General features: G+C 47.2%; 1 protein-coding gene and 1 long non-coding RNA gene across 6 annotated transcripts in view; one reads left to right on the top strand and one right to left on the bottom strand.

Moving 5' to 3' along the window:
• WT1 (WT1 transcription factor) overlaps nt 1-4843 on the bottom strand; it is a 46701-nt gene extending 41858 nt beyond the window's left edge. For all 4 annotated transcript variants that reach the window (XM_045557740.1, XM_045557739.1, XM_045557737.1 and 1 more), the window contains exon 1: nt 3918-4843. In XM_045557740.1, the coding sequence (XP_045413696.1) occupies nt 3918-4362 (445 nt within the window). In that variant the 5' untranslated portion in view covers nt 4363-4843. The remainder of the gene's footprint in view (nt 1-3917) is intronic.
• Nucleotides 4844-4859: 16 nt separating this feature from the next.
• Nucleotides 4860-23401, top strand: part of LOC123642558 — a 28576-nt gene continuing 10034 nt past the window's right edge. For both annotated transcript variants that reach the window (XR_006736482.1, XR_006736481.1), the window contains exons 1-2: nt 4860-5054; nt 19651-19773. This is a non-coding gene — a long non-coding RNA (uncharacterized LOC123642558). The remainder of the gene's footprint in view (nt 5055-19650; nt 19774-23401) is intronic.

Raw genomic sequence — 23401 nt, forward strand, 5'->3', positions numbered from 1 at the left:
AGAAGAGAAATAGAAGCGACAAATAAATTTTCTCTAGACGAACCCTTTTCCATTCCTGGGCTGAGAGCAGGCAGTGACCCGCGGCACCGCGCAGTCCTCAGAGCCCTGCTCCGAAACAGTCTGTGCGCGGGAAGGGCGGTGGGTCCTGAACTGCAGCTCCTGCGCGCAGGCCGCGGTCGCTCCGCACCCTGGAACTCCGGCCGAGGATGCCGGTGCCCTGCGAGGCTCCCTAGCCCCCCTCTGAGACAGGACACGCAGACCTCGGAGGGCACCGGCCTCGAACCCCCTCCTTCAGTTCCCCCAGGTGGGGCAGTGGTGAAAGCGCCCGCGGAGCCGAGAGAGGGCTCTTTTAATTAGAAGCTTATCGGATGCGAGTCTGATTAGAGCGCGCTGTCCCCCAGCCCCACTCTGGGCCTGGCACAGAGAGTGCGGGGGCTGAGACCGGGGGAGGGACAGCTGCCGGCTGGAAGGAGCAGCGTGTTCAAAGGCTCCTTGTACAGGCCTTGGAGGGAGACGCTATAGTGGCCAAGATAGTGCCTTTCCCACGGTTAGTCCGGGCCTGAGATGGGAGGCGCAACCTTGACCTTACGACGAGGCGAGACGCGCTCTGAGCCTTACTCCCCTGCCCGCGGCTGCGGAGAAGCCCAGAAACGGCCTGGCCCTGCCGGCCCCTGGGGAGCTGAGGGGTGGATGGACAGCAGGCTAGGCCAGGAAGGTGCTAGGAAGGCTGAAAATGATGACTGCAGCTGCAGCGAGATCTTAGAAAACCTGTACCACAACGAAATACCCTCTCCTATGTGATGGGAAGGGGGAGCCTTTGGCCCTCGGAGTAGCTGGCTTCCCCAGGAGACCCTAGGGTGCCTGGTGATCCCAAGGCCAGATCCTGTGTTAGAGTTCTGCCCCACAGCAGAACTGGGGGATCAGGAGGTGACTAGTGAGCAACATTTTTTCCCTCTCTCTTAGCCCTGCATTTAGTTTGGACTATCCAAATCCTCGCCCTACTTCTGACACACCCTTCAGCTCTCACACCCAGCCTACAGTGAGTGAGTTCAGTGCCCATCCAGCAGGCCAGGAGAAATACATCTCAACAGTGGGGCCAAGATCCCCGGGAAAGGAGGTAGAACTAGCCTAATATGGTCTCGGTTCCAGACCCAACTCTGCCACAAACTGAGACCTCTTGCACACCTAATCTCATTAGACCCTCCACTTCATCCAAAAATAAGGAGCTCCTCCAATGTCAGGCTGTGAGCTTCTTGCATAGGTTCTTGAGGCCGTTAATTGTCTTAATAGTTAGTCCCAGTGCCTGGCAGAGTAGGCACGTGAAGTTTGCTAAATTAATGTTTAGAATATAAGATCCCAACTATAATATTTAAGAAATTTATAAAATGAACATGTTTGTGAAGTTTGGGGGGGGAGGTGTGAGTGGGCACCAGCAACTGCCCTTGCCTGTGGGCCATAGCTAGGCTGCCCTAGGGATCCAGAGACTCCATGCCTCTTCCCTGGAGTTTGCCCTTGGCACACTGATGGCCATTCCCACACTTTTGAGAGGAGTTGATGCCCTTGCCTCTCAAAGCTCCAAGCCTTGAGCCAGGCCATTCCTGGAGGGAGCAGCAAGAACCCCAGAAATCAAAAGAGTAAATCCAGCATCTGGAGTCCTGAGGGCTGCCCTTGTTGCTGACTACTGGGTAGAAGTGGAGGGAGTCTCACATACTCCACCTCCCAGTGAGCCCCAAAGGCTATGCATGCTTGAGCCGTTCATGTTTTCATTTCTAGTGAAAACTTAAGCCTGCAGACAAGAACCAGCCTATAGGTTATATGACCTGAATCTGTGCCCCTCTCTCCATTGGGATTTTCCCCCAGGGTGGAGAGGGAGGACACGTTCACCTGCTAGTCATCCCCATTTCCCAAGCCCTTTTTCTCTGTGGCAGCCAGGCCTGTCTACTATAGAGGAATCTGGAGAAGTGTAATGCCTGCTGGCTGTGAAGCCCACAATCCCGCTCCCATGCTTGGTTGATGGGATCTGGAACACCAGACCTGCCCTGAAGAGGGCTAGACACAGGGCACTCAAACTGAAGTGAGGTTTCAAAAATTCCCCACTGACCCAAGATGGACAATAATAATAATAGTAATAGTAATGGTGCAGTAGCATTTTGTGCCCCAGGGGCATAGATCAGATAGCTTCTCAGGCTTCTCCAAATAACATACATGCACACAGAGCCTCACATCACACACCTGCCTGCCAGTGGCTGGGTTTCTCACCCAGTGATATTTAGATGGGCTGTCCCGTTCTGCATTTGGAGCCCCAAGCTGGGAGAAAAAGTCAGGCTTCCGAATCTCTGGCATATACCTTCTGGCTGGACGAAATATCCAGGTTGTGCATCTCAGCTCTCCTCTTACAGAGGGGGAAATTGAGACCTGGAGATTTGCCAAAAGTAACACCAGCCTCCTAAATGAAGGTGGCACAATCTAACACGAGCCTCTGTGAGATCACAATGTTATTCCAATACCCCTTGAGTAGAAAACACTAATTTCACTAACGAATGACCTAAAGTGGGTGGACTCCTTGGGTCTGCTTGAGGTTCCTCTGCGGGGCACTGGTCCTAGATTCTCTGGGTGAAAGGGTGGTGTCGGTTCTGCAGGGCTTCAGCTGGGCCAGGTACTGTCGTCTGGACGAAGGTAGGAGATATGCGTTTATAAAGCGAGGGCAAGAGCGGCAAGAACAGCCCTTCTTCCGCGCCTTGGGAGCCCTGGCACCTCCTGCAAACAGTACACACTTGGCTTCTCCCATCCCACGCGTGCCAGAAACGTCCCAGTCCCTAAGCCCCCATGAATTTTTATTCCAGGAAAAGCACCCACCATTGTGTTAGTAACGTGCTTCCTAAAATATCAAATCAAACCGACTGTCTTAGGTTCTCAACAACGCAGAAACCCAATGAGAATAAATGAAGAGGCCAAACTACAGGGGCTCCGCACCATCGGTGCGCGCCGCCCTCGGCGAAAGAGAGGTGTGCAGGCCCCAGTGTGGGATGAGAAAACACATAATACTTGTGTGCCGAGGTCCCTCGTACACTCACTGAAGACAGCAAATACATTTGTCCTTATTCTACACCCGAGTCTTGAAAAAATCTTTCCCCAGCCAAGCCCCGCGTTTACACGACGAGGAGGCGCCCTAGACGCAGGGAAAGGAAGGCCGATGCTCAGGCCTCATTCCACTGCCTGTAGCAGAACCTGGTCCTGCATAGCTTGAAATAGGATAACTCAGGTTCTCTTCCGTCCTCCAAGCCTGCGTGGCCGCTGCCTGAGCGATCCACTTCTATACTACTATACTCGGGGAAGCCATTTAATTACCGGCCAGGACATTTACTTATTCTAGTGCTCTGTGATACTTATCGCGTACCTAAAGTGTGCCAACACCCTAGTAAGAGCTGGAGGTGCTCCTGGAAGTTTTGGGGTGGCGGAGGCAGCACAGGCTGTTTGTTCATGTCGCGCTGGTCCCATTCCGAATCCACAGCCTAGACGTCTAAAAAGCCCAATGCGTAGTGACAACTTGGTGGTGCCTTGAGCATCAAAACCACTTCCCGAGGCAGAGCCAGACACTGCACTGGTCCCCTTATCCCAATCCCCCAAAAACTAGCAGTCTCGGAATCTCCGGGACTCCGAGGGGCCCCAGACGGCCTCCCGGCTCTTGCGAACAGTCGGGCTCCCGCTCTGGCCGGCTGTGGAGAATGTCGCGAGCCCATGCTCTCCCTCTGCCGTCTCCTCTCCCCAGCCGCCGCTTCTGCTACCCTCACAGACCTTGGGGAGACAGCCGGATTAGAGCTGGGGCAGGGAAGGGCTAGGAGAGGGGAGAGCCCGCGCGCAGCCGGAGCCCTGGCGCCACCGCCCCGCTTGTAGGGGGCGCTCCCCGGCCTACTCACCCTGGTTGCGAATAGCGGGCTGGCTCTCGAGGCAGCTAGGCAGGTAGGGCGCGTTGGGAAACATCCTGGCCTGGCCGGAGGACGCCTGGCTGGGCGGAGGAGGAGGACCGAAGGGTCCGTAGCGACAGGCTCCGGCTGTGCCGGTGAACTGGCCAGAGAAGTGCACAGTGAAGGCGCTCAGGCACTGCTCCTCGTGCGGCTCCGCGCCGCCCCAGCTCGGCTCCTGTTTGATGAAGGAGTGCGGCGGCGGCGGCGGGGGTGGCGGCGGAGCCGGCGGCGGCGCCGGGCCGCCCAGCGAACCGTAAGCCGAAGCGCCGGGGGGCGCAAAGTCCAGCACCGGCGCCCATTGCGCGGCGCCGCTCACTGGCAGGGCGCAGCCGCCGCCGCCGCCCAGCGAGGGTACGGCCGGCAGCAGGGCGTTCAGGTCCCGCACGTCGGAGCCCATTTGCTGCGGCTCAGCCCCGGACGCCCCGCGGCTCCACCGGCCCTGCGGACGTTCGGCGCTCCACTCGGCCGCGCCTAACTTGGCCCAGATGCCGCCCGAGTCCCGTACCCCCGTCTGCTCCAGCTGCTGCGGGCACCCAGGCCCCGAGAGGAGCGTGTGCTGAGACGCCGGCTCCGGGGCACACGTGGAAGCCGGCTGCTGCGGCAGGAGGAAGTCCAGGATCGCGGCGAGGAGGCGGCGGGGCCCCGGCTCCTGGGCTGCGGTCCCGGCTCTGGGTGGGTGAATGAGTGGGAGGGAGGGCGGGAAGTGGGGAGCGGACCGGGGATCTGGTTGCGGAGCGCCTGCGGGTGTAGGCGCTGCCTTGAACTCCTTACCCCAGCTGCCTGGCTGCCCCCAGCTTCCCAAAGCTCAAATAAGAGGGGCTGGCGGCGGGGGAGGAGGAGGAGCCAGGAGGCTCGGTCGCTCCATTCACACAGCAGCCCTAGCCTGGCCGGGCAGCGGGAGCTGCTCCTGGAGGGAGCCTTCGCAGCGGGGGTGGGGGGCGGGCCTGAGGGAGCGTCCGTCTGGGAGACACCCTCCTCCTCTACCCGCCACGCGCTCTCGGGCGGCCTGTGAGGCACAACCCTCCCCCCACCTCCCCTTCTTGGTCTTCGCGAGTGTGGGAGCCTCGCGGCACTGGCGAGTCCCTCCAGGTAAGCAGTGTCTCCTCAGCATGGGATGTGGTGGGAGTAGAGATGGGGCTGTTAATCTAAGAGGGCGGTTTGGAGGGAGGGGCAGGCAGGTTCCCAGAGGGCGGGAACTTCAGGAAAGCGCAAAGAACTCTCAGGCTTCTTAAGAGGAAGATAGGCTTGCTTTGCACTCGCGAGTCCGGCTCTTGCTTCTAAAGCCGTCGGGTTGGAGTGGTGGTCACGATCTTGGGGTCACTGGGGAGCGGGGCGGCCCTTGTGCGTTCCGGAGGTCGGGACTCAAAGCAAAAGTGCCCCAGCTGGGTGACCGGGAGATGCACCATTATGATAAGGGGGGGGGCACGTTTTGATTGTCTGGCAGTTGGTTACTTGGTGTGGTTTGCGCCCAGCGGAGGCTGGTTGCCGCCCACTTAAAACCGGAGTCAGCAGCACTTAAATTTACCTTTCTAGTGAAGAGTATTTGATTCTTCTACGGTTAAGCCGGGAAAACAACTGATGGTTTTAGGAGGGAAGAAAACCCTTGGGGAAACGCCCAGAGCCTGCGTATATTCCGGCCCGAGCATCCTGGCGCCCGTTTGTGGGAGGGAGGGGCAGCGGGGAGGGTCTGGGTACGAAGCCGGCCAGGAAAGGGTGACTCCAAGAGCAGTTCCGCCGAGCGTTGCCTGCGCTTAGGCTCAGAGTTGCCGTTCTGGGTGCGCAATGATTCACCAGGAGGCCGAAGCCAGTTAGGGAGACCAAGAAGTGGGGCAGGGAGAGCCTCTATGGGCCCACGGGCCGAGGCAGTGTTGGAACAGTTGGGAGCTCCCAGAGTGTGGCTTCGCCAAATCAGACTCCTTCGTCCACCTAGTCGCTCTTTGGCGGTTCCGCGCCCCAGAGCAGGTGTTTAGGGATTGGTTTTGAGTTTTTTTGGTTCTTCTAAAGTAGTCAGGATCTATTGGGAAACAGCCCATAAGCAAGGAGAAGCTCCGGGAGCCCGGAGTGAAGTGCGTTTCAGGGGCTCGCGGAAACGCTCAGGAGTGCAAGGGGGCAGCGCCGACAGTGCAGCCTGGGAGGAAAGTAGCCGATTGCAGTCCGGCCTGGCGCACCAAGCTGGCCAGGGATGGGGCCCGCAGCTTTCCAGCCTAGCCTATGTGAAGCGACAATCAAGGTAGCTGCAGTTTTACAAAGACACAGCGTTTCGATAGCCTTAACATACTTTCCACTTCATACGCTTTAGTTTTAACTTGCTTCGTGTAAGAAACGCCATCGCTGTAAATTCCGGCTGCGGTCCCAAAGCCTTTGGGGGGCTCGGGACCTACAAGTCGGCGCGCAATTCCCTCCTCTTGGGGTTGCGCATCCAGTAGGCGCAAGACACCCTGAGGGTAAAGTCCGAAACGTGAGCTATGCGCTTGCTCCTGTGGCCACTTTTGCATTTGTGGAGACCTCCCTTCGCTTCTTGGTGCTTGACTTTGCTTCGTCTTCACTCAGCTTTTTAAAACAATAACAAAAGAAGAAAGAAATGAAAGGCTCTCGAGGCCCCCTACACTCTGCCCACTCCTCTCCCTCACGCCCCAACCCCCAGAACTTGTAGCAGGGCTTGCCCGGATGGGCAGAGGGCGCGCACATTTGGTCTTTTTGGTGGAGAAAGTTCCTTCGAGACGAAACTTCTCAAGGCCAAGTTGCCCTAGAACGCCCAGACCCTTGTGTCTCCCTCCTCATCACTGCCTTCTATTTCTGCTTCCAAGTCGTTTTTCTTAAGTAGGATGCAAGTACTACGGGGGAAACGGAGCCCTTTATGAAAAGCCAGGAACTTCCATTTCCAAACCACAAGATCTATATCGTTTCTCTTTTACCCTCCTTTGCAAGTTTTCTTGGGCGGTGGGGGGAGGCGGTTATCTGGAAGAAGGCTAGCTGGAATGTGAGTTTTTGTGTTTTTGAATCCCAGGTGGGCCAAAAACACTTAAATCTCTGCTGATACATTTAAAAAATAAGTTTTTGCCCACGAGTGGGGTGGGGTGCAGAGGTGGGTGGGAGGAAAGGGGAGCCAAGCAAATTTAGGACTCCTCTCTATTCTGCCATTTGTTTTCTCAGAATCCTTGGTGGGGGGTGGGGGGAGTGGAGGAAGAGTAGTGGTGCTATCCCCATTTCAACCCGGGGTGCCCTCTCGCCGAGACTTCGTATTCCGAAGCGGTGGGAGGAGCTCTCTCCAGCCCGCGGGGCCGAGAAGTGCTACGAGTCTGGAGCTGCCCGCAGTCCCAGAGCCCTAAAGCCCGACAGGAGGCCTCTGACCGACCCCCGCCGATAAGCCAGCGCTGGGGAACCTGCAAACCTTTGCAGGCACAGGGCGCCCCGTGCGCCCAATTCTCCCTCCACTAGGTAATGTTCTCTGCGCGCGGTTAAGACACGCGGTCCTTTATGCTCTGCTCGGCGCCTTGGGCTAAGCAGCGGGACAAACAGCCTGGCCCAAGGAAGGTCGTACCTCCTGCCAGTCCCGGCAGATAGGCGCTCTCCTGCGCCCGAGTTCCGCTGGCAAGGCCCGCCCAAGGTCCCAGGAAAATGAAGGCTACAGAAGACTGGACACTCCCTTTCACCTTCCCGACTCCGTCTGCGCCGAGATGTGTGGCACAGAGGATCCTGGTCTGAATCGTCGATTGCAAAGCTGGAGATTAAACTCCTCGTACTACAGAGAAGGAAACTGAGGCCTAGACAGAGAAAGGAGAGGCGAGCTGTGGAGCGCAGTGGCGGGTAAGAGGAAGGGATTGGTGGCCCAAGAGTGGAATCTCAGCTTCTCCAGGTAACCAACAGCGGAGGATCCTAGACAACTGCCGCAGTCTCTCTGAGCCTCAGTTTCCTTATTGGTCAAACAGGATAATGGGACACTAGCGCCCACCTTACAGGGTTGTCATGAGGATTAGATAGGAGAGTATGTTGACCTTTCACTCAATAAACTTTACAATTGTTGCTACTATTACTGTTCAAGAACAGGTAGCAAGTTAGTGGCAAAGCCAAACTGAAACCCAGGTCTCTCAACGTCCACCCCTCCACCTCCAGAGCTCATGAAATGGGGAAGGAAAGGAGACACCTTTGGAAAGCCTTGGGGCTTTGGTACACTGCTAAAGCGCATACATCCGGGCCTGAAAGGTGCATCGTTACTGCAAGATGAAAAAATCGTGCCTGGGTGGGAGGAGGCAATGAGGATCTCTCAACCCCTGCTTTCTCCTCGGTCTGACCGAGCGCGGAGCTGGGCCAGTGTAGCCGCGGCCCAGGGGACCAGCACGCACACTCGGGCGGCGCTCCGGGCGTCACCCCGCGGCCGCCAACAACTGAATAAACATGCCAAAGCGCTGCGATCTGTCAAGTCCCCGGGCTACCCGCGCCCAGGGCCGCAGGCGGTGATGAGGAGTGGTTCGACCTCCCCACCGCCCGGTCTCCCGGGAGGAACAGGCACTTCATTAGCGTCTTTCCAAGGGCCCGTGCCCCAGCCCCACGCACCGGACAGACGGCCCGACAGCTGCTGCTACAACTCTCACCGCGGACTCCAGCTCTTAGGAATCTACCCACGCAGGGCTGCTGGACAGGCGCTTAGGGTGGCTCCCTGCACCGCGCTGGCAGTAAAAATTACTATTTCTTTAAATTAAAAACAAAAGGCAAGGGAGGGGCTTTTTGATAACCCACTCCCCGGCTTCCTCGGGTCATTTCAAAACTAACTCGATCTTTTTGACTAATCCCCCGTCTAAGGTTGTGACTCTCCTCTCCTACCCGTTCTGGGGACCCAGAACCTCTGAGTACTGCCGGTGCGCAGTGCGCCCCTGCCCTCCAGCTCGCAGTGCCCAGAGCCGCCGGGGCTACCCGTCTGTTCTGATGCCACCGCGAGATGGTCCCCGAGCTCCCCGAGAGTCCTCAATGAAAGGATTCCGCAGCGCTGCCTCTATTATTATACCGTAAATCTTTTTAAATTCTGGAACTAATTATATAGAGGATATGTCTCAATTTGTTCTGCATTAATGCCACAGTGGGGATGGAGGCCAGGCGGTGGCTGGAGCAGATACGAAGGCCCATGAAATTGATGAACTGAGAGTTGCTTCCAGTCCTAAGCGCACCATCTGGAATTCCAGTCTGAGGTTACAATTAGAACTCCTGACCCCAGATTCAACTTTGCAAACAACAGGGGAAAAATGGGGAAAAGAAAAAACCCCAAGAGAAAAAAAAAAGAAAAGAAAAACTTACTCTGCACCTGTAAAAAAAAAAAAAATCCCTACACAATCTTAAAATCTTTCCATCTTAGAAAATTCTTTCCAAGTATTTCTTTTGTGTTTTTTTTAGCCTATAAAAGATAATGGAATATGTTTTATAGACTGGATTTTATCTCATCCCCCTTCCCTCTCCGGACTGCACTCAGTTTAATAGTTGTCAGTTTTTCTTCAGTGTTGAATTTAATTATATAGGAACAAAATATTCCTCAGTAAATTAGCTTGCTAAATATTCTGCCACTTTGTGATTTCCCCTTTGAGAAATAGCTTAATTACAGAAATCTACCTAGATCTAGGAACTTTTTTTCCTTTTCTTTTTTGACTGCTGCTGCAACTTAACTGTAATCAGAGATTTTATTTGTGTTGTAATTTTATTTGTGTTCTAAACGAGTTGGGCCAATTTCGTTAGTAACACGCTGCTTTATTTTCCTCTCACTTTGACCCCCTGAAGAAAACGAAGGACCAGGCAGTACTGGGGAATCTGTTAAATTTATTAGCATAAATGCTTAGACAAAACGAGATATAAATCATTCAGATGTATTAAGCCATAAAGTATTCCAATGAAGTCAGTCCCTCACCAGGGTCCTGGTGTATAAATGTTCATATAAAACAAGATATCAGTATTATTTTTAAAACTGAATATATATTGTAAAAACATCCAAGGTTGAGTTAGGAATATGGGGGCAGGAGTGGCAGCGTGATAGGGCAAGATGGGGATATTCTTTAGAGCAGCCTGTTCACATTGTGGTGGCTCAAAAATTATGATGGAAAAGAAAAATCTCAACAGATTGCATTTGGAGTCTTCTGTAGATTTTTTTTAAAGAAATGCATGCAGGATATATTTGATTAGAAGCAAAAGAATAAGGAAAAAAAGAGATGAATAAAAGGCAAAAGGCATTGCTTTCTGTAGAATGATTTTTTTTCCTTCGGAGGTTAATTTAGCTTCACAAAAATCCAACCAGAAGAGGCAGTGGCTCTTTGCAGAGATAACAGATTAGCCATTAGTGAAGAGCCACCTGGGCCTTCTGCGGAGGATATGCAGCTGGCAGTCAGGGCTGGAGAAAGATGTGTGTTCACTAGAGGTGGAGGAGGAGAGGGCTGGGGGAGTGAGGGAGGGGAATTAACAAAATTCCCGTTAGAGGTTTACCAAGACAAAAATTAGACAAAATGTTTAAGAAGCAATTGCTTATAAAGCTCATAATCATGGCTCTCTGTAAATCCTGGCAAATCAAGGCATTTTCGTGCCTTTTAGAAATGATTGTTCTCAAGGCTTTTTTTAAAAAAATCAAGTTGTCCACCAGAAAAAGGGAATAGCTCCCTTCCTCCCATCCCCAGCTTTTTTTTTTTTTTCCATTAGGTTTATCCTCATCCTTTTAGTGCCATTCATTCATGCACCATGCAATGATGATTGTCAGGCACTATTATAGCAGGGAGTCAGACTACAGCAGTGACATGACAGGCTCTGCTCTGCTCTCACAGAGCTTATATTCCAGCAGGAATGACAGACAAATTACAAGGAAACAAATGAGATACTTTCAGATAGTAATAACTGCTATAAAGAAACAAGGAGATCTGTTAGACTCGAGATTGACTAAGGGTGAGATGGGGATGGGGAGCAACAGAGCCCTCACTTCTTTTCACCTTCTGCCACACTATCGTGTTTCAATATGTTCAGTAAGTATTCCACTCTCTTGTCCAGAAGCAGGAAGGGTTTGAAGGATTTGTAATGCTTGGTCTGGATGAATCTCTGCTTACAAGACTGGGCTTTATGGAATCATCGGGGCAGCTGTTTATATAGAGCTGGGCTTAAAATCACCACCCCTAGCTGACTGACTCTGAAAGTTACTTAACCCCTGAACAGCTCAGTTTTTTTCCTCTTCAAGGTAAAAATAACAACAGCACCTGTTCAAGTTGTAAAAACTAGATAAAGTAAGGCATGTAAATTTCTTAGCCCCTAGAAAGTACTCAATAAATGGTGGCTATTATCTATATAGCGATAGATTCTATGTTTTACCTTACTCTAATTAATTGATAAGTTCTAGACCTAGTATCGATACTAGTGTGAGTTAAGAAAAGGTAGCAATCTTCATTCTTGTTAGATCGGGGAGAAAGGCAGGAAGAAAAGCCTTTGCCAATGAGTCTGACCTTAAATGAGGTTGTTGCCACCTTGAAGGAAATTTAAATCATTTTGCCCTACACCTGGGCCCTAAAACAGGAAATGTGTAGCTTTTGCTTCAAAACCAAGTTTAGGTTCTTCTTTTCAATGCAGAAGTCTAGGTTAACATCATCTTGAAAAGCTTGGCATTGTGTTGTTCCTTACAGCTGCATTTCACGTGTGCAGCCTGGTCCAGAATAAAGAATCCTGGGCTAGGTATAAAATACCTGGGTTCAAGTCCAGTCTCTACCAGTGACTGTGACCTTGGGGAAATAAGTTAAGCTCTGAATTTTTTAGTAACTTTATCCGTAAAATGAGGATAATGAGAAATGAAATAAAGATCCTAAAGTGATTTGAAAACTAAAGTGCCAGATAATGCAGAGGCTCACCATGACATCTGCTACACGTGAACATGTGGAAAGGAATATGTCTGTTCAGAGGACTGGGGCACATCTCTTGCACTCATGGTTCTTCCTTTTTAAGTGGGCATAGTACCTTTCTCTCAGGGCTGTTGTGAGAAGTTAGATTATATGTGTACATTTTCAAAATATTACCTAGCATAGAGTGTGTGCTATGTTAAGTGTTACTGTTACTGTTATTGTTACCCTTCTCTGGCCATCTTTTTGGGCCCAGAGCTGAGCCTCAGAAGTTTCACATGGGTAGCTTCTTACGGTACAAGTATGGAATAGTATAAAGAGCAGGGCTTTGGGATCTGATGGCTGGATTTAAATCCTTCTCTGCTCCTTATTTTGTGTATGACTTTGGGGGACTTTCTTATTCTCTCTGAGCCTTCATATTCATAACTGTAAAATGGGGTGAATAATACTGTCATCTCACAGAGTTGCCTTCAGAACACATTAAAACTACATATGTAAAGTGCTTACACGATGCCTGGTATGTAGTAGGAAATCAATAACTGGTAGTTATTCAACTTTTTATTTTTCTAATCAGACAGTATTAACCATGACTTCAAGAAATAGATCAGCCAGCAAGAGCTTGAATTTATGTATGATTCTGAGCAGACACAGAAAGGAATTTCCATCTTCTTTTAAACTCACATGTACCACATTGAAATGTCATTTTTTCGTATGTGAAAGACTTTGCTATCAAGGCATTGTCAAGTTTCCTTTTTGACTATGAGCCCTTTAGGTTAAAATTTTGAATCCCATGTATTTTTAGTGGGTTTCTTTGCAGGATACCCAACATATATCAAAGATTTTAGTAATTCCATGTCTTTCAAAATAAGGAGGAAATTGTTTTTAGCCAATGGAGAGAAAAAGCAGCTTGATCCTCTTCCTGGAGTTACAACATAGCATTTATTAATAGCTCTGTAAACAGGCTGGAACACAGTATCAGCTTGCTGTTCAAGATATTACAAAAGTTTATGAGAAGTTGCTTAGGAAAAACAAGATAGAGTCATTAGAAATCTGATACTGCTCAATAGTACCTTTATCTCAAGTCTCCATAAATCACAAACCCATGAAACTTCTATTGTGATCACTGTTCCAGATCTAAGTGACCCCCCTTGGTAGAAATTAAATACATTTCAGAAAGCCCAATATTTTTTCCTCTACTGATACAGAGGCTAATTACAAAATTTCCCAAGAGATGATAAATATTAAACTCTAATCAACAGATGTGATACAAGATAAATAATAAGAAGCACATAATTTAGCTTTGATTCCCTATGTAGGGCACATGTTTATCTTTGCTCATCCCCAACATGGGAATGGAATAAATGTTATCTGTTATATTTATTATTTATATTTAGAGTGGTACCATACTTTGATTTTGCCCAGGACAGTCTTAGTTTAAGCTGTTGTCCCAACTTAATTATTAATTGTTCTTTTACTCTCAAAAGTGTCCTACTTTTGATGGTAAATGATAAGGATTCCACTTACTTAAAATTTTATTTTATAAAAAAGATATTGAAGAAAGCCATTAGAGCAAGGATGAAAGTCAAGAGTTAAGTGGAACTAGTAAGAAGAAGAAAAGATTAGATTAATATTAAAAATCAAAGGAGAAGGATAGTTACTGTAATTGAGCATAAAACTTAGTTCTGGGTTTCCTGATAGCCAAGTCAAAAAGGGAAAATAGCATTAATTACATATCTCACATTATACAATAAAAAAGGAAACTAGTTTTTCAGAAGAAACAAACTTTTCTAGTACTGAACTCTAAGAGGAACTTATCATATTGTCCTTTCTATAAGGATCATCAGACAATGGTTAGTGATTTCAACAGTGGTGTTTCAAAAGATGCAAAGACATTCTCTGACTGGTGGCTTCTCATTTCAACCCAATGTCCATTGTATTAAAATTACAATTCTATAAACTCTTTCTAAGAGGAGAAAGGCAATAATACAGGCCCTTTCTGAGCCAGGCTTGGTGGCTCACACCTGTATCCCAGCAACTCGGGAGGCTGACAGGAGAGGATAACTTGAGCCCAGAAGTTTGAGGCTACAGTGAGCTATGATCGTGCCACTGCACTCCAGCCTGGGTGTCAGAGTGAGGACCTGTCTCAAAAAAAAAAAAAAACCTGCCTGTATATATTTTATATACATATGAAGTATATGTATATATTTTATATACACACACACAATCCCTTTTTGTAGTTTTCTGGGGGATCTGACTGGATTAAAATTAACCTGAATTGTTAATTTTCAGAAACTCCCTATTAGTAATTTTTAAAAAGCATGTTTTGTTCATTAATCATCAGTTAACTTTGGACATGAATCAAAACACTGCTAAGGACCTGACCTTAGCTGTTCTTCAGAATCTCTGAAGGATTTGGGGAGAGCTCTAGGGCAGTGGTTCTCAACTGAAATGATTTGCTCTCCAGGGGACATCTGGCAACTGGCTGGAGACATCTGTGATTGCCAATACTTGTGAGTGCTACTGGCATCTAGTGGGTAAACCCAAGGGATGCTGCCCAGGTTAGCCCCCCAGAGCAAAGAATTATCCAACCAAAGGCGGAGGTTGAGAAACCCCTGCCCTAGGGTACTGTTAGTAGAAGGGATGGAGACATCATTTCTAGTGGGGTAAAAAGAAAAACCTCATAGGAGAGGAGGCCTGGGGCTAGATTCCTCCATGTCACCCCAGTGGAGCTGGACAATGTCTCTCCTCAGGCTTAAGAAATGTCAGGAGAAGAAATAAGGAGATGAGAGCTGAGGAGAGGTGAGGTATGTTGCGGGGATGCAGTCCACAAAGGGAATGGTGGGTAAACTGGTTTAATTAGAAAAGAGGAAGAATCCACGTGGAGCAATAAGAAAGAAAGCCAGAGAGTACACGCAAATTTAGGGCAAAGAGTTTCTGTTCTGATGTTGTGCTCCAAGATCCCTAAATATTGCTAGTATTTTTTAAAACCACACAAATCAAGGGCAGCATAAACTTTTATGTTCCCAAAGATCATCTTTCGAATACCGGCTCATGGTGTATCTATGGATATGCACATATTTTTCTTTTTCTCCCCCACATCATTTTTTACCACTTCCATAATCGGGATTCCTTGGAGCTCAGTTTTATATCACATTAAATTTAAAAAATGTGTGCCTACTTAAAAATACAACCTATCAAGGCACAGAAAATTCTGAACCACTGCTGTAATTAATACAACATTGTAGGACTCTCCATTAAGAAATATTACTCTGGCCTGGTTCTTCATGTCACACTGCAGATTGTCCTTCTCTTGAATCATGGAATGCTTTGTGAGAAAGGACTACAAAGCTGGGTCCCTCGATATTAGCCATCTCACCCCTCAAAGTTCATCCAGGAGTGGGACAAAACCCTCGTCACTATGTCGACATGTTTACTTCTGGTGTAAGAAAATATTGCTGTTGCCCAATTCAGCTTCCCAGTCCATTCTCTTGCCTAGAGACATATATTTTATGCTTTCCTTTGATGATTTACAAATAAATTAGTGTGATTCACTAAGGTCTGCCAACATATATGTGTTATGGAGAAATCTGAGATGTTGAAAAAGTATTGTAATTTATCGTATCCCAATACTTTCTTCTTAAGAACCAAATAAATATCATCAGCTAGTTTATATACCTGACATATTTATTGCCACATTCCCACTGAACACTTCCCATTGTCATGTGTTCTCACACATTGTTTTTGCAAATTGTGTTTTGAAAGAAGTCAAGGGAAATTCAGGCCAGAAAAGCAAGATGTTATCTTTTGGAAAGGATGAGCCCACTCTAATGGAATAGGATAATCCATTCAGAGGTTTATAAAGCCAATGTCCCCCGGTGGGTGTGATAAATCCACAGGATCTGAATCCAGGATTTTGCACTGGGATCTAGAAGTCGGCATGAACGATTTAGTCCTGTTCCAAATAAACACAATGTATCATTATTATTACTGGATAAACATGAACATCTGTTAGGTCAAGTTTGCCCTAGTTCCTTAAAGTCACCTAGTGTGTGATCTAGTCATTCATGTACACTTACTGAGTACCTTTTACAGACCCAGCCACCAAACCGGAGATATACAGTCCTGGCTCTCAACTGACTTACAGTCTGGCTGTGCTATAGGACTTGGTCATAATCAAGGCAAGATGTGCGAGTTCTGCTATAAGAACTTGTAACAACCCTTACTTACACCAGATCCAAGAATTCTCTTCAGTTCCCCGTTATTCAGGGAGGCTAAAAGCCAGCTCATTAAGTTTTACCGAGGGCCTCTGGTGGGTATGCAAATAATTAGCTAATCACAACATTGTTGAAATTAGGAAAGCATCATTGTACTTCATGGGGGATCCGACATGTAAAGACACCTAACATGCAGACAGCATCTTTTTGCTTAAATTAGTCAATGTCTCATAGAGGTTTAGCAACAAGGATGCCCGAAGGGGGAGCTCTTCTGGTTTGGAACTGACTTGAAGTGACTGGCTAATCAAACCCCAAAACACAAGTCTTTTAGAGCTCCATTTAGTAGCATAGCCAAAGGAAGATGACCAGAAAGTCACATAGAAATTATTAATCCTCTCCGCCCTGTGTTTTTGTTGCCTATTTGACACTGATGAAATCCTGACAGCATTTAGGGGTGGGGGGAAGTGAGTATTACACAATGTGCAAACATGCAGACATTTACCAAAGATCAAGTTCCAAGATGCCAAAATAAGACAAAAAAGAATTTCTCCTAATTTGACTCCCAAAGGACCTGAAAGGCATTTCAAACGTGTCCAGTAAGGCATTAAAAATAATTATCCCAGAAAGGAATCACTCCCTTGGTTGTTTTAATGTATTTTTGTCTACAAACAAGTTTTCAAACCACTGCCTTGGCTTACTTTGAAAGGTCTCTAGAACATAAGTACTTTGGGTGACCCCAGGATTACTGGGCAACAGTAACCAAGGATGTGGATGAGGCTGAAAAAGATAAAAACAGATGATGCACTTTTTGATGTCAGAGCTAAAATATTGTATAATTAAAACAGAATAAAATGCTGAAGCTGAGAAACAAAGAAATAACCGTATCAGGAAAATTAGCAAGCTTATTTAAGAGAATGTTAAGTAAGATTTTTTTTAAAGCATACTATAAAATCACTCTTATGTTGCCCAGATGGCTCTGTGGGGGGGACTTCTTTATGTAATTAGAATTTGGGCTCCCCCCTCCTCTCTCCCTCCCTCTCCTTCCTCCTCCTATTTTTTTTCATAATAATAGTTATTATTATTGGCCATCACTTATTGCTTGCCTAGGCTGTCTCATATATTCTCTCTACTTTTCACAACAAACATTTCAGTTGAAGGTTCACAATTTCTTAGATGAGGAAACAGATGCTGGGAGGTTTGGCTTGGCCACTGTTAGCTGTGTCGAGTGTGATGTAGGCAGAGTGGCAGTCATCAGTTTGGATGGTGTAGCATCAGAATTCCAGGAGGAACTGACATGGAGATAACCAAATGTTGGGGATCCCTTTGGGCACCAGCCCTAGGGTTAGCTTATCCTCAGAATCAAACTATTGTCTAGCCCAATCATGTCAAGACCCACAGGCCAAAGTGAAATTACATTGCTCTGCCACAGAATCTGTTTCCACCATACAACGTTAACTAAAGTCTCACCCACCTACTTCCTGTCTGTATCAAATTCTAGCACTCCCTGCTGCCTACAATGATTGTGCTATGTCCCTGAAATTATTATTTTTTTGTTAAATACACTGAATAACAATGTCAAGACACTGTGGGGGAGTTACGAAAAGAATTTGCCACTTCAGGGAATCCCAAGGTGATTTTTCCTCCTTGTGAACACTCATCTTTCTCTCTTCTCCTCCCTCCCTCCCTCCCTCCCTCTCCAAACTTGCATTTTCATGTGCTAAGTTTGAGTAGAGCAGAGGTGGAATGTATGAGCACACCCATATGGTATCTAACTAGAGCAAAAGGCAGCTCTACTGAAGTATCCACTCAGGTTTTTAACAAGGTGGCTCTCAAAAGATCTCAGAGCTAGGCCATTTCTGATGGGCACAGGAAGAAAAAAACGCAGAGGCTTTTGCATTTATAAAACCCAGAGGCTCATAATTATGTACAGACGTTCGCACGTGCACATGTGCGCGCACATGCATACCTCTGAATTAAGGAAGCTGTATCATGTATTGCTGAAGCCTCTCTCTCTCCCTCTCTGCCCTTAACATGAATCCTGTTTATGCTCTTCTCTCCCCAGTTAATCTCTCATTTACTAAACTGGGCCTTCTCATGCTCACCTCTCTCTTCTACGCTTCCATCACACACACTATTCCTGAAGTGTTGAGCTAATGGAATATTACCCATAAAAAAGGAAAATGGCTTCATGGGGCAAAGTGGCACCTTCCACATACACTAAAGGACAGATCTCCATTGATGTTGGCTTTCTGGGGCTTCTCATCCAGTTGGTAGGAGAGAGGGAGAGGTCAGATACCCCAGAGGCAGGGAGTCAAGTACTCAAAAGCTTAGGAAGAGAGCCATGCATCCTCAGTTAGGTATTTGGGATCACAACTCTTCTAAAACAATGTCTTGGTTCCTGTCACTCCTTTATCTCTGGCAAAGAGCACCACGATCATGAACTAAGGGCTGTGGGCAGAACTCAGAGGCAGCTGCCCTAGGATACTCCACCCTGCCTGTCTGGGTTCAACCAAGCAGTGCTCTCAAGCCAAGACACACTTCGGGGGCCGGGCATGAAGCTTCCCACTTGGTTCAGCTTTCTCCTGCACCCTTCAGGGTACATTAATGAAGCTTTGGGGGTTCATTTGGGTCATTCGGCCCCTTATGGAATAGGCAGCTCTTGGCAGTCTAGCAATGGCATAAGGATAATAATGAGAAATAGTAACTATCTTTTACACAGTGCTGGTTAAGTGACTGGCATTACATGTTTTCTTAGATTATTTCATTTGATCCTCACAGAAACCCTGGGTGAAAAGTCATAAATCCTCATTTTATAAATGAGGCATGGACAGCTTGTCATTTGTCCAAAGTCACATAGCTAGACAATGCCAGGGCTCAGGTTGATGTGCTTCTAAAGGCTTTGATCCCAACTGCCATATTGCCTTAGAGGAGTGAGTGAAACCATCCACTTGTTGCCCAGGCAACTGTGTTGGTCAAGATCCTGCAGGAAACACACTCAAATGGGGTAATCGAGGAACATTTAATGCAGGGTCTATTTAAAAACGTGTGGGCAGGAGCCAGGTGTGGTGGCTCATGCCTGTAATCCCAGCACTTTGGGAGGCCAAAGCGGGAGGATCACTTGAGCCCAGGAGTTCAAGATCAGCCTGAGCAACATAGTGAGACCCCATCTCTACAAAAAGTAATAATAAAAAGAAAGTTAGCCAGGCATAGTGGCATGCACCTGTAGTCTTAGCTACTTGGGAGGCTGAGGCAGGAGGATCACTTGAGCCCAGGAGTTGAGGTTGCTGTGAGCTGTGATGGTGTTGCTGCACTCTAGCCTGGATGACAGAGCAAGATGCTGTCTCGAAAATACAAAAAAAAAAAAAAAAAAGTGTGGGTGGGGCTAAGGGAAACCAGCAAGGGGTGCTGCAGGGAGCCAGTTACATTCCTGTGGCTGAGAGAGGGGACAAGAGGAGGGAGTGATTCCGAGAACCCAGACAGAGGAACTGGAGTTGTTAGAGAGAGTGGAGAGGTCTACCTTACAGAAAGGCTGAGCTTCTGAAAGGAGCACAGTCAACTTGAGATGACTTGGCAGGGAAGGAGCCCGGGAACAAATAGCCTCACCTCATACTTCTTTCTCCCTCCAAGCTCTGCCAGTATTTCCCATTGGCCAAACCTACTGGAAGCAAAGAAGCCCATGATGCAGTCCATACAACTCAGCCTCCTGAGGCCCAGAGTGGGATGAAGAAAGGTGGAGAGGGACTTGAAGGGGTTGGTATATCTTCAAATGACTTTATTCTACCCTTCTCTTGACTGGTATTTAGCTGGTCATGTAATTATGTACTGGAAATAATTTTTTTTTTTTTCAGATTTTGAAGTCATTGCTCTTTGCTTTTATCTTCTAGCATTGCTTTTGAGAAATCAAAAGCCATTCTGACTCTTGAGCCATATGTGAAACTATATTTTCTTCCCCTCTGGAATTTGAAAGGACCTTTTCTTCAGGAGTCCCCTGAAGTGCCCAATTCGATTCCCAATAATCCTTGTTAAAAATCAGGAATCAACCTATTTCATAAGTGATCCCAACAAATTTTAGAATGCCAATTTACAGGGACAGGAAAAGGAATTATTTATCAATTTTTGGAGAAATCACTTTTTCCTTAAACAGCATTTGGAACCCAACCTAACATAGGTGTTGCATTTTAAATTCTGTTTTAAAATGCATTCTTTGGGCAAATAACATTAACAAAGAATAGAAAACAATTCATTATCGTGGGAGCATCCAGAATTATAGTATCTCTCTCAGCAACTAAAATGCCTTAGTTATTCCATCCCCACATGAAAATTGCTACTGAGATTTCTGAACAATGTAGGCCCAGGTTAGCACGGAACAGCGTGTATCTTTTCAATAACAACTTGGGGCCACAGACCCTTCAAAAAGGAGACCTACCAGATGTTTCTCTTAGATAAATGATGTTTTATTCCTAATGAGCTTATTATTTTACATAAAGATATTATAGCTGGAAGATGAGCTCGCCCTGTTGTAGGAACCCACCATCTGATACGTTGTGGCCCTGACACAGAACAATTGGTGACAGAAAGTCTTTTATGAGTTGTAGTCTCCCTATGATGGAGCCAAAGTTGTTTGGCAGGCGATGATCTCCACGGTGTGTGAACACCAAAGACGAGACTGGCTCAGGGCCACAAACCAGACTGCACGGTCAAGAAGACTGTTTCCGTCAACCCAAGGCTGCTCTGACTTTTCATTTTTTTTTTTTTTTAATAATAGAAAAGAAACTGCCATAGGGAGGAGCGAGAACAATGGTGTTTTGACAAATGGAACAAAGATAGAGTTTGACTGACAAATCAGGTCAGAAAGAAAATTAAGGCACAGGAAGACTGATGTTGGTCTGCCTCCTTGCCAGGAAGCAAGCAGTCCGTGGGAGGTTTCCAGCGACATGCGAACTGGTTCAACAGCGGCTATTTGGATTTGGTGATTTTGTTGGATGTTCTCTACAAAAGGGCACTTTTCCCAGGACTTCAAGCATACTTAGAATAAAATATGCACGACTGACACATACAGCCACAGTATCCTTGAGACCTAAGGAAGGCAGAACTGGAGAGAGGTTGTGAACCTCCACTGAAAATTGTGCTTTGTTTCCTTGGAGATCTGCTGGGATGGTTCAGACAGAGTTCCAGCTGGTGGAAGGGGCTAGGCTAAGAAACCTCTGGTTGCCCTTTCTAGACTTGTAATCCTCTAAGACTGGAAATTAGGAAGAGTTCACTCATGACCTTGAAAAAACCGTTTATAAAACGATATTATAATGCATCAGTAAAACGAGCTGGAAAGAGGGTTTATGTGAAAGTTCATATGAGAAATGCAGCTATTAGCACACATGCCATTCCCCACCCTGACCCCAGCAGGAATGTGTAAATTGTAACATATGGAATGTAAGCTCTGTTGAGATGTTTCATAAATCTGCCTGGCAATGAGCATCACGAGGCCCTGCATGAGAACAGGCCCCAGAAAGGGAAAGATGATGAGTGTTGGACCTAACAAGGTCTAACTTTAAACCATTAGTAAGCTCAAAATCTGACGATCAAAAATTTCTACAGTGTTTTTAATAATATTGACTATTTCTTGACAAAGGGGCACATTTTTAGGGGACCCAGCCCAGGAATAGGGAGCATGTCCATCCATCCATCCATCTCTCCATTCAAGAAATATCTACAGAGGGCCTACAACATGGCAGGCCGTGTGCTAGGCACTGTGGGCGCAGTGGAGAACAAGAGACACTGTATGGCATGTAGGAAAACAGATATTAAACAAATAATAACAAATAATTTTATAGTTACAATTTTGGTCAATGCTACTAAGGAAAATAAATAGTGCAGGCACTCTGCCAAGCTTTCTACATGGATTATCTCATTTAATCCTCATAACAATCCTCTGCTGTAGGTGCTACCATCAGCCCCATTTTAGAGATGAGGAATAGAGTCATGGAAGTTGACACGTCTTACCGTAGGTCACACAGCTAACAAGTGGAGGAATTAGAATGCAAAGTCAAGCAGTGTGAGTCCACAGCCCAAGTTCCTGACACTATGCCTTTTATTTTTTTCAGTCTAACGCTCTCCCAACTGAGCTATTTCGGCTAGGGCTGCCTTTTTTTTTTTTTTTTAATGACCTGGGTGAGGAGTGGAGGGCGCTGATTTAGATTTGAGGGTTAAAGAAAATATCTTTCAGGATGTGATTTTAGGCTAAGCCTCAAGGATAAGTAGGAATTAATTGGCCAAAAGAAGGTACCAGGAGTATTCCAGAATTAGGGAATAGCATGTCAAAAGATTCTCTGGAGAAGCCAGTGAGACAGGTGCAGAGGTGGGCGAGAGGGGCAAGGCTGCAGAGGTTAAAAAAAAAAAAAAAAAAGGTCAGAGCAGGTGGGACTTCGTAAATGCTGTTAAGAGTCTTCAACTAAATCTGGAGCAAAGTGGGAGCTCCTGGAAGATCTAACTTATCTGGAACTGAGTGGTGTTGCTCCAGGCACAACTGCTACAGCCAGGGAAGAAGAAGTGCTCTCTGCACGGGAGACTGAGCCCTCTGCTGGGCTTGTAACTCACCCCTCCTTCCCACCATCTTCTGTAGGAATAAGTGGATTCTACCTACTTCTTCTTTAAGAGACTTCTGCCCTCTGGTGCAGTTAAAAGACAATGATATCAAGAAAAGCCTGGCAAATGCGAAAGTTCATTCAGCACTGAGATCTGCTTAATGTTAATAATCTCAGTTACTGCCATAAATTTTGGCATTGCCCAAAGTGTGGGACCCCATTAAGATTAAAAAAATGATTCTCCCCAGATTTCCATGTTAAAAATGGCAGCATTTCCCTATACTCCTAAGAGAGACACCCTATTATTCTGTGTGTTTGTTTTCCAGTTCTTTCATTTATTCATTCATCAAAGGTTTGTACACCTATTGTGTGGCGGACATGAAAGATACCAAAGCAAATAAGACCGGGATCCCTGTGCTCACAGGGCCAGAGCCTGGTTCCAGGGAGGCACTCACACCACATGATGCCATCATCCTCTGTGGTAGGCAGAATAATGCCACCACCCTGGATACCCCTGCCCTGGTCCCTGGAACCTGTGCATGTGTTACCTTACATGGCGAAAGGATCTTTGCAGATGTGATTGAGGTTAGGATTTTGTGATGGGGAGAGTATCCTGGATTATCCAGGTGGGCCCAAGGCAATCACAAGTGTTCTTATAAAAGTGGGAGAGGGAGGCAGGAGGATCAGAGTCAGAGGTGTGAAAAGAGAAGCAGAATGAGAACGATGCCATTGCTGGAAAGGGCCACAAGCCAGGGAATGCAGGCAGCTTCGGGGAGCTAGGAAAGGCGAGGAACAGATTC

The sequence above is a fragment of the Lemur catta genome, chromosome 7 (assembly GCF_020740605.2).
Source record: "Lemur catta isolate mLemCat1 chromosome 7, mLemCat1.pri, whole genome shotgun sequence".
Classification (NCBI taxonomy): domain Eukaryota; kingdom Metazoa; phylum Chordata; class Mammalia; order Primates; family Lemuridae; genus Lemur; species Lemur catta.